This window comes from Mandrillus leucophaeus, unplaced genomic scaffold (genome assembly GCF_000951045.1).
Source record: "Mandrillus leucophaeus isolate KB7577 unplaced genomic scaffold, Mleu.le_1.0 Scaffold1561, whole genome shotgun sequence".
NCBI classification, from domain to species: Eukaryota; Metazoa; Chordata; class Mammalia; order Primates; family Cercopithecidae; genus Mandrillus; species Mandrillus leucophaeus.
In genome coordinates this window covers 250,381-262,018 of record NW_012101545.1, presented here as the reverse complement: position 1 = coordinate 262,018, position 11,638 = coordinate 250,381, and the positions used below count along the sequence as shown (strand labels likewise).

General features: G+C 37.5%; 1 protein-coding gene across 1 annotated transcript in view; it reads right to left on the bottom strand.

The window, feature by feature from the left end:
• Nucleotides 1–3,513: 3,513 nt before the first annotated feature.
• SHPRH (SNF2 histone linker PHD RING helicase, E3 ubiquitin protein ligase) overlaps nt 3,514–11,638 on the bottom strand; it is an 82,243-nt gene continuing 74,118 nt past the window's right edge. The window contains exons 29-30 of the mRNA XM_011975471.1: nt 6,910–6,990; nt 3,514–5,482 (exon numbers count right to left, since the gene is read on the bottom strand). Of these exons, the coding sequence (XP_011830861.1) occupies nt 5,386–5,482; nt 6,910–6,990 (178 nt within the window). The 3' untranslated portion in view covers nt 3,514–5,385. The remainder of the gene's footprint in view (nt 5,483–6,909; nt 6,991–11,638) is intronic.

Sequence of the window (11,638 nt, the reverse complement as noted above, 5' to 3'; positions counted from 1 at the left end):
AGAGACGGGGTTTCACCGTGTTAGCCAGGATGGTCTCGATCTCCTGACCTCGTGATCCGCCCGTCTCGGCCTCCCAAAGTGGCTTGAGCCACCGCGCCCGGCCTGTTGTTTTCATTGACACATATGAAGAAAATCCCAGGGCCTTTCAGACTGCTTGGTCTTGGAGATCCCTAAGGATCACACTTCGAAACTGATGGTCTATGGCAATGGGTCCTTTTAGGCCTTGAATCCCTTTAAGAATCTGACAGACAATATGAAACTCTGTCTCTAGGAAGCGGCTGGAAGGTACACAATGTTGGGAGTTTGCCCTTTGAAGCTCACCTGTGGACCTTCTTTACCTCCATAAGTCCACTGACTCCAGTTAGGAATGCTTGGGCAGTGGTCTGATAAGCGTCCTTTTTATGTAATGGTGGATAAATTGCTTTTTCCAATGTCTAAACATACAGTTTCAAAACCAAAGAGGAAATAAGATTGAAGAAAAGGAAATAAGGAATAATGGAAGAAAGGAAGGGAAAAAGAGAGAGAATTAAAAGGTGGTTTATTGTAATCCCAGCACGTTGGGAGGCCGAGGCAGGTGGATTGTTAGAACCCAGTAGTTCGAGACCAGCCTGGGCAACATGGCGAAACCCTGTCTCTACAAAAAAATAAACAGGTGTGGTGGTGCATGTCTGTAGTCCCAGCTACCCGGGAGGCTGAGGTGGGGACATCACCTGAGCCTGAGAAGTTGAGGCTGCAGTGAGCTGTCATGGCACTTCACCCTGGACAACACAGACTGTGTCTCAAAAAAAAAAAAAATAAAAAAATAATAAAAAAAAAAGGTGGTTTACTCAGTAGAGATCTTTATCTTGCTTGAAAGACCAAAGCCATTTTAAGAAGGAAACTTGCTAAATCTTCTGCTGTATGCGTAAAGAGTAATCCCTTAAAAATAAATCACTGGGTAAACGAGATGACTGCTTGAGTCATCATTAACAACTTATTAAAAAGACAGAAGTGCCTCTTACAGAGGTGTAAAGTTTTACTTGCACCCTATCATGCTGGTAGAAAACCTGGGAAGGCAAATCTGAGTGCAGGGTAGAAAACGGTCAGTTGCAGAACATAAACATTAACATGATTATAATTATGGACTTGAGAAGTGAAAAGCACTGGGGAAGTTTTAGGTAAATACAACATTCCACACTGATGCTTTCACAGTTTAATAGCGGAATCACTTATAAACATTCTGATAAAGATCAGAAACTAAAATGCATTCCTGTTTAAAACACAGATTTGCATTTACCAAAGAAGACATGATTCTGGAACAAAGGAAAAATACACTCAACGTTATCAACAGGCAATGATGCTCTCAGTCAATGGAAATTTTTACAAAGGCTCTGGAAAAATAACTGGAGATAGCAGTTGTTTGATTATGGGAAGCCAAGAGAACAGAAGAGGCATGCATGAAGTGCCTTACGGATCTGGGTAAAGAATTAGGGACATGATGCGGTAAATGTTAAATAGTCTTGGCAGAAAATGACCACAGGTAATTTCAGTAAGTATAACCTAAATAAATAATAAAATGTACAGAAATGATTTCTAAGGAAATTTGAGCACAAATGTTTGCTCCTTAGAGCACTGGAAGGGTCAGTGATCAGAACTGTGCGCACATACAAGTCACAGGTCTGGAAAGATCCCATAGATCGAAAATGTGTCTTTGGACAAATCGCTCCTCTAATATGCTCTCTAGGCAGGTGTGGAGCATTAAGAACAGGTTTACTGGAGAGACAAAGATAACAATAGGGTTTGGAAAGGCAGACCATTTAAAAAAGGCTGATTTTTTGATAGGGAGAGAAAAAGTTATTGATTTTAATAATAGTAGTCACCTATACAAAGATCTTTACACAGATAATGGAGACTGCTTTTTTTTTAATTTCTATTTTGCAGGAAAAGAAGCGTAAGCTGCAATAAAAATTTCGTTTCAAAATAACAAAGTCAGTCCCCAAAGTCAGTATTGAGAGTCACTGACATTAAATGAAGAAGATACAAGGATGGTGTAGGGACCTTCACTCTTCAAAGATGAGCTATACATGCCCCTGAAAGGCTGTCTGAAGGCAGGGGAAGGCTGGAGATGGCAACTCTGGCCTCTGCCAAGTACTCGTGCTATTTTCTGGATGTGATACTATCTGTTTTGTAACTCAGAGGCAACACCACATACCTAGCACAGGGCTAGAACCCCCTTTGGGGTTATCAATTACTTACATAGCCTTCCTCTAAGGGAAGGCTTGCAAATGATTCATATTCAACCCTTACATGTGATAAGCATTCATGTCGGCTTCACAATGTAACAGAGGTACATAAGGATTCTTGTAAACAGAAAATTTTATAAACAGTTAACTGATCTCACTTTGAAGAAGTCTTACTGACTAGATGTCCTTTATTAGAGTAGACAGGCTTAAAATGCATTACTTGTAGTATTCTGTTGTAATGCCTTCTTTTTGTTTTTGCATTGGTTTTTAATTCATTTAATTGGTTTAAATTCTTTTTTTTTACATTCCATTTTTGCATTTGTATGCCAGTTAAAAATTATGAAATGGCACATTGTGGGATTTTGTTTACCTAAATTCTAGAAAGATTGAAAGACGCCTTTTATTTGAATTAAGTAAGCCTGAGGTTATTCAGCATGGGTGATCTCTGCATTTCTGAAAGGTTATCTTGTCGTTTAATAAACACAAATAACTTAAGCACACTGGAAGAGCTATTAAATGAGAGCAGGAGATTAAAAAGACATGATTTCTTACTTTGTCCATCTGAAAGGAGAGCTTGTGTTGGTGATTAATCTTGCACTGTTAAATTCAGTTCCTAAATATTTAGATAAATAGTTGGTCTGATCATTATTTGTAAAGTATTAGTAGTTGCATGTTGAATTATCATGTTAAGATTTTTAGTTTGTTGTTCATGTGCTATGAAAGATAACAATTCGTAAAACTGAATGCATGGCTTATTCAGCTCAGGTCACATACAAAGAGAAACACTGATGCTGCAATAAACACAGTAAAGTTATCTGGGTTTGAAGCAAAACGGCTGTGAAGTAAGGTATATGCACTTTACGTTGTACATATCTTTTCAGTTCTAGTAAACTCATGGAATCATGTAACAGAAAATGATTCTCCAGGTCCAAACACATTTAAGTTTAATGACTGGGGCTATTCTAACAATTGCGGCTATCTCATTTTTTCTCACTGGTTCATTAGCATAGCACCCATTTAAGAACAACTACTTATAAACATAGTAATATTTCAGAGGCTATAAAATAATAGAGGAAGAAAACTTAAAAAATCCTTTGCAGCCAAGAAAATGTGAGGAACAGATTTGTATTTGTTTTGAACAATTGGAAACTGTCACAATTGTTTTTAAGATGTAACAAATGTATATAAAATATGGGATTCTGTAGTATTAGCCATTTTGATATCTTTTATTGAAAGAAAAAATAAAAAAACCCCATATGGTCTGAGGCTCAGAAATCAAAGAATTCCACAATTTTCATTTCCACTAAAATATTTATTTAATTGATATCTTACAGAAATAAATAAAAACAGTTTTTGTCTAATACAGATAATTTTTATATATATAATTTGTTTTTACAAAATTGAAGCATATCAAATTGTTTTCTCTAAAACATAGCTCAGAAAGGAATAGTAGAAAATAAACACAAAGAAATACTGAAGTAGTCTCATTTTTAAATTATAAGCATGGGCCTTCTGAATCTCAGCATGACATGTTATTAGTAAAAGAATGTAAGATATGGAGTCAGGGTACCTGGGCTCCACTGTTTACTTGCTACATGTCCTAAGAAAGTTTCAATGTATCTGAACTTCAGTTCTCTACCTTTAAAACAGGAATGATATTAATTATATCAACTTCACAAGATTGTTGGGCAAATTAAACACGTAAATGTACAGGAAAGCTCTTTTTAATATGTAAAGAGCTATAAAAATAAGTTTGATCTAATTTCATATAAAAGAATCAATGCATACTTCCTTTTAACTGAAGAATAAGCACCAAAAGCATGTGTGTGTTTTCTTCAGTTGAATTACATCACTCTATAAACCTAGAGTAAGAAAATGCACCTTAACTGAGCACCAAAGCCTCTCGGACAAATGGGATCCAGGGGATGGTTCTATGAGTTTTCCAGGCAGCTGACTAGGAGCTAGTAAGTCCTGAGGGTCAAAGAGGGTCCTTTAAAACTCTGAAGGCTCAAAGAAAAGGAAGCCAAACAAGAACATTTGTATTACATCAAATGGCTAGGATATAACAAGCTACTCCTTATTCAGCAATTTCAAAGTCCATTAATTCCTCACAGAAGAAGAACACTTGGTTATTACCACTTGCAACGATTCGCTTATGTGAACATGGCATTCTCTTGTTCAAAAGGTCAAAGACTCGTGCTTAAGGGAGGAACAACTGGAGTGAAATAACAACTCTACCATGAATTCAGATATCACTGGCTAAAAAGTTCTAGTTACACAAGAACATGGGAGAGGAAAAGAATCCAAGACATCAGTATAATAATGATTGAAACAAAACCCTGCCATATTTCCATGTTATAACAAAACAAAATCATAAAAACTGCAATATTTACAGATACATCAATCTTACAACATATAAAAACTTTAACAATAAGAAAAATTAAGAGTAGAGAAAGTGGATAATTTTAAGGTAATCATTAATACATTAAAAAAATCTATTTGGAGTTAACTGTCTACACTACCACCACTTTACACATAATAGAAATATGAGTATTTTCATTGTTTTTGTTTTCAGTAGCAAGATGCAGAAGAAAGAAGTAACTGTCTGACATTAACTTATTCTAAGGAGTTGCAAAATTACTAGTTGTAAAGTTATGGTATAAGCCTACTCAAAAAATGAGTTAATGTAATTCACCATCTACTTAAAATATTACTAACAAGATACTGGTGAATCATGTGCTAAAGATACTGAAGGCCCTTCCAAAAACTGAGATCTATGTTGGTTGAATATACCAGGTCATATAAAACTAGGCTAGTTTACTTTCTTATTCCAACTCTTTTTATGACTGATCTTATCATAAGAAAAGTACACATTACCTCTCTTAATTCCCTTGTATTGTCAGATATAGATATTATTTGGGACAAAAAATAAATATTTTATTAGGAGTGTAAAATTAAAAATCTTTATAGATCTTTTGAAAACAGTATATTGAAAAGGACTCAGTAAGTACTACGCCACTGTATAACCAGAACAAGAAACAAATTCATTCAACTAGGAACAGTGGTAACTGTTATCTACTGGGTTTTTAAAACTTGTAACTTTGCTCTACAGCTATGAAAGTTTATTAATACACTAAAGTCCATGGAATGAATCAAGTGTAGTTCATTCAAGCTCTTCAGTTTCTTTGGTAAACAGGTCTGCCAGGTCAGCCACGGTCAAGACGGAAGCCTCTGAATGCTTCACTGATGAGTTCGTGTGACTGCAAGGTTTTCCAAATGAGCACAGTCAGAAAGAAACCCCAAGCCATCAGCGATTGTATTTGTAGTAATACGAACTAGACACACATTTTTTCTTAAGTTTTTGTAACTGGGCTATAAGAAACTCCCAGAGGAAAGCAAGTGATAAGATCATTGTTATACCTTGTCAAAACTAGTGAAGACTTCTATATATTACGTTTAGGGTTTGTCAAAATGTTTTTTTCTCTGTGCAATTAACAGAACAAAGAATAAAACCCTTGACAACTGCTACTAAGGCTCTCACCTTACAAATTACCTTCTTACCACCTAAAGTTAAATTGTTTCAAGAGAATTTCAAACAACTCATAACTGTTATTTTATTACAACAACCTAAATAAAAATCACTTAAGTCTGATACACAAGGAAACAAGAACTTTAAAAAGCCTTCATGTTTTAGGTAAAAAGGCTCCTGTGGAAGCCTCTTGCCTTCCCAGAAATCAACAATGGAAGAAAATTTGTGGTTTCAAATTGCTTCTTTGCTATGTGACAATCCCTTCGAAGGCAATCATCTCTTCCTTGGGTACCTTCCAATCCTACCTACCTCCTAAAGATGTAGAAAGATTTATGTTTTCAAAAAGATTTAAATAAATTATACCACAAATATTAGAAAATTCCATGATTCCAGAGTCAAGCTTTTAAAATTAAGACTGGTTTGGTCTTTCTGCTTTTGTTTTGTCTTTGGATTGACACCACAATTAACCTTAACCAATTAAGTTTTTTTTTTTTTTTCCCCTGGGACACAGTCTTGCTCTGGTGCCCAGGCTGGAGTGCAGTGGCACGATCTTGACTCACTGCAACCTCCACCTCCTGGGTTCAAGCGATTCTCCTGCCTCAGCCTCCCAAGTAGCTCAGACTATGGCGTGTACCACCACGCCTGGCTAATTTTTGTGTTTTTAGTAGACACGGGGTTTCACCATGTTAGCCAGGCTGGTTTCGAACTCACGACCTCAGGTTATCCACCTGCCTCAGACTCCCAAATTTTAAATTTTACAGTCAAATTTTAAATTTTAAAATCAAATTTTAAAGTTCAGATATTTATACCTGCACGTGACTAACAAGTGTGATGTAGAAAGTAGCAATAAGAGTTTAGTTTACACATATGAGACTAAGGCTTACGTCAGGCATAAAGATATATTTTGTTTAGAAAGTGATCCAATGTGGCAAAGAAATGTAGTACAGTTTATATTTATGTTATGATTAATACATTAATTCAAATATACAAAGTCTGGAGCACTGACTGGGAAACAGTGAAAAGGCAAAAGGTCAGACCTTGCTTTTAAGAAGTATTTGTGTTGTATTTTTTGTTGTCATCTAAGTGAAGAAGTTCCAAAGATACAAACTTTTAACAGGAAAACCTTCCCCCTTCTACTTGTCATAAATTATTACCTACCTCCTCTCAGCAGTTTTCAGCATTGCCTGCATTCTTTCTTCTATTGTTGCTTTAATTAAGAATCTGTGTACAATAGTAGGTCTAAAAGGTACAGAAGAATTTTAAGCTTAAAAACACAGTAAAACGAATCAGTACAAACTGACTTCACATTTTACATGCTATATTCATCAGTCAGTTGGTGCCCACTTGTGGCAGGTGCTGGGAGGGGTTCAGCAGCAAATAAAATGAACTATTTAATCTCCTGAAATGGCCTTCTAACGAGAGACAGACGATAAACATATAAAAGAGTAAGACAGTTTCAAGTAAATATAATGCTGAGAGGAGGCTGACATGCAAACTGAAACAACAGTGATGGGAATGAGGCCAGTAGGCAAAGGAGGAGTAGGAAGAACATCCAAACGGAAGAAACAGCACATTCCCCGGGAAGGGAACACGCCTGGAACAAGTCTAACATGTTCAAGAGGCCAAAAGAAGGCTAGCATGGCAGAAGCATCCTGTAAGCAAGGGAGAGAGGTGAAAATAAGGGTGGAGAAGTGTGCAGGGGCCAGGTCACACAGGGCCTTCCAGGATGTGACCAAGGATTTGAATTGTATTGTGGTTATAATGGGAAGCCCTTGGTGGGTTTGTATGCATGATTTGATGTATACCTGACTGTACTTTAGAAATCCCTTTGGCGACTGTGTGGAGGATGTACTTCTGGTTCAGCAAGAAGAGCACCAGAGAAGTCAGTTAAGTTCTGCAGTCATCTGGGTAAGTAAGCGTGAATGCACTATGGTTGTGTCAGTGGAGAAGACAGCAGTCAAGTAGATTTGGAGTATCTTTTGGAGGCAGAGCTGACAAAACTTAAAAGATGACTGGGATGTGAGATGTGAAAACAAAAATATAGAAGAGTCCTAGATTTCTGATCTGGGCAGGAACAGATGACAGTGCCACATTATAAGATGGGGAAAGCTCAGGGTGGGAGTGAGAGTGCAGATGCAACACAGTTTTGTTTTGTCCATGTGAAACCTATCAGATAACTATTAGACAGGTATCCACGGTGAGTCCAGAGATATGTGTGCAGAGCTAGAACTGGATATATGCACCTGGGACAGGAGTTATATGGGCATGTCTGGGCTGGAGAATATATACCTGAGAGTCGTCAACCCGTAAAAGCTACCTAAAGCCCTAAGACTGGAAAAATTCATCGAAGGGGTGTAGACAAAGAATCCTCAGACCACTGGCAAGAAGTAGGTCACTAAAAATGTTATAAGCCTCACTTGAGTGATATGGTGGAGAGAAAAATAAACCAGACAGTTTGACAGAGAATGGGGGATAAAAAAGTAGAGATGGAGGTAGGATGTATCGGAGTGTTTTTCCTTTTTAAAGATGGATAATATTAAGACATATTTATGGAGTAATATATGACAGGTTGAGTATCCCTAATCCAAAAACCCAAAATCCAAAATGCTCTAAAATCCAAAACTTTTTGAGTGCCAACGTGACGTGGAGAATTCAACACCTGACTTCATGTGATGAGTCATATGAAAGCACAGTAAAAACTTGCTTTCGTGCACAAAATTATTTAAAATATTATATAAAATCACCTTTAGGCTATGTGTAGAAGTTGTATATGAAACATAAATAAATTTCATGTTTAGACTGGGGTTTCATTCCTAAGATATCTCACTATGTATATGCAAATATTCTAAAATCTGAAAAAATTCTAAAGGCAAAACAGTTAAAGCATTTCAGTTAAGGGATACTCAACCTGTACAAGGGAAATGTATACCTGTCCTTGAAAATACAAGAAGGAATGGAGCCCAGGACAAATGAATGAGTGGCTTTTGAAAGAAAAGGGACACTTCTGCTGTAATAAAAGGGAAGGCATATGAGGTACTTTCTTGCTTATTACTGGATGACATATCCATGCTCCTGCCTACCAACCCCTCCCTCCACTTCAGTGTTCCATCCCGTATCCTCTTGGCTACTTAAGGACACTGTCAAGCATTCTCCCTGTTCTCCTCCTTCACTAGTTTTTGTTGTCTCTAATGAATCATTCTCTTACTAATTCTCCCATTTGAAAGGAAAAACAAATACTTCTCTTGATCTCATTCTCTTCCTTTTCTCTGCAGCAAAACTCCTCAAAATACTAGCTGTACCAGCCACACAGAAGCAGCAGTGCACTGTGGTTAAAGCTTGTACTGTGAAGGCAGAATGGCTGTGCCTGAAATCTGCTACCGCTTCTACTAGTTGTCTGACCATGGGCAAGTTACCTAACCTCTCTTTGTTATACAAGTATTTGTTAAATAAGAAATACACAAAATCCCATTTTCTCCAAAACTAAAGTCAGACTGTCACCTCTACCACTTAACCTGATTTTGATCTCCATGTTGCTAAATCTAATGATCAATTCTCAATCCTTATCTTCCTTGACATTTTTCACAGCACTTGCAACAGGTGACCATATCCTCTTCTTTGAGGTACATTTTTTACTTGGCTCCTAGGACACCCGTCTTCTGGTTTTCTTCTAACTCACTGCTTGATCTTTGTCACCTTTGCTGGTTTCTTCTCCTCTCCTAGAATAGTTGAAATTTGGTGCCCTGGAGTTCAGTCCATGGTCCTCTGTCTAAATTCTATCTCTATCTAAACTCACCCCTAGGTAATCTCATTCAGTCTCGTGACTTAATGGACTTGTACATCTAGTTACAGAAAAGAAATCTCCATTTGGATGTCAGTTCTTCTCTTACCAAATCTGTTCCACCCTGTAGACTTCTCTAGCTCAGCTGGTTACTTCATCCTTCTAGTTATCCAAGCCAAAACCCATGGTGTTATCCTTGACCCTCTCACACCCCATGTCTAGTCTGTCCAAAAGTACTATCAGTTCTATCTTCAAAATATATCCAGAACCTGACCACTCCTCACCATGTGCACTGCTACCGCCATGGTCAGGTCACCTTCATCTCTCACCAGGACGACTGCAATAGCCTCCAAGACTCTCCCTGTTTCTACTCTCCCTTGTTCCCCTTCACTCTCACCCCATCATAGCACTCAGAATGATTCTTTTAAAACTTAAGATATGCCAGGCCTCTGCTCAAAGCCTTCCAATGGCTCCTGATTTCACACAGGGCAAAAGCACTGTCCTCACAGTGGCTTCCTGGGCCCAATATAATCCCTCTCCCCACTGAGTGCGCTCACTTCAACTCCTGCTTCTCTCCCCTTTAGCAACTGTGGCTCCTTGCTATTCTTCTAACATACCATACTTCTGACTTAGGGCCTTTGCACCGAATGCACTGTTTACTTGAACATTCTTTTGCAAGAGAGCTGCATGACTAACTTTCCCATTTTCCCATTTCTTTCAAGTCCTTGCTCAGACCTTCTCAATAAGGCCTTGCATGCCTTCCTGCCCAAACACTGCACTCTTACTTCCTCACCCTGCTCTACTTTTCCAGCTCCGAACATAGTCTAGATTGTACTTATGTTTATTGTTTACCATCTTTCTGTCTACCAACCCCATTACAGCTAGAATTGCGCTCCATGAGGACATCTCATGTTCCCATAACAGTACCTGGCACACAGAAGATACTCAATAAAAATCTACCAAAAAGCATTGAGTACTGATGCAGGCAGACTGTTCAAGTTGATGATGGAAAGATGAGGTACTTCTAATCTGATTGTATATGTTTCCCCTGTACGAGGCAAGATTGCAATGGTGAGAAAGAAGACAGACTTAAAACAGACTCCTCAGAAGGTAGAAAAAAACAGATTCACTTGGGAGGCATAGTAAGATTGTTGGGCAATGCTGAATGGCCATTTGGACTTATGGTTTTAAATATGAGACCAGTCCAGCCTATGCTTTAGAAGAACATTGGTAAGACAAAATATCAATATTTAAAAACATAGAAGAAAACCAACAAAAAAACAAGTAAAGACGTGACTGCATTTTAAATGACACTTGGTGGTAAGTTAGAAGAAGCCTGCATTTATTACAGTTACTTTGCCCTATTTGTTAAGGGGTTTAATAAACATGTCTCTTCCCTGTTTACAAGTAAATCCTTTATTTTCTCTCCCGCTACTACTTACAGGGCAGTCTACATTTCTGAGTATGACACAGAAGACTTCATTTCCTGCCAATGATCCCTTTCTCATACTTTATACTGCAACAATTCCAAACTCCTTATAGTCCCTAGAAATGTCATGTCATTTCCCACCACTGTATTTTTGCATATCTAACTCTCTTTGGCTGTGTGACTACCCTTTTCCAGCCAACTTTGAAATAATTATTCCTTCAAGACTCAACATCATAAAGCCTTTCCTGACTCTGTAGGGCTCGAGTGATCATTACCTTCTTTTGTTAACACAGTCCTTTTATTATTATACTTCTGCACATTCTACCCAACACTTTAAATCGTGCTTCCTGTACTACACAGTGAGCTACTTGGCGAAACAAATTATGTATCATTCAATTTGAATCTTCAGTATTTAGAATAATGCCTCACATACAGTAGGTACTCAATAAATATTGATTTAATAAGTGCTTATTATGGATGTGTGTTTTTTTTTTCTTTTTTAAACATCGAAGATATTTAACATTTCTAAATAAAAAAGATACTTCTTTTTTAAACATCCAGAAGGTAACACATTTAGCAGGCCTTATCAAAGATAACTGTCTATTCTGATATATGAATAAAGCTAATACGTGCCAGATAATAATATTCACTATTAGGTTTGCTTTGGGCCTTAAACTGAA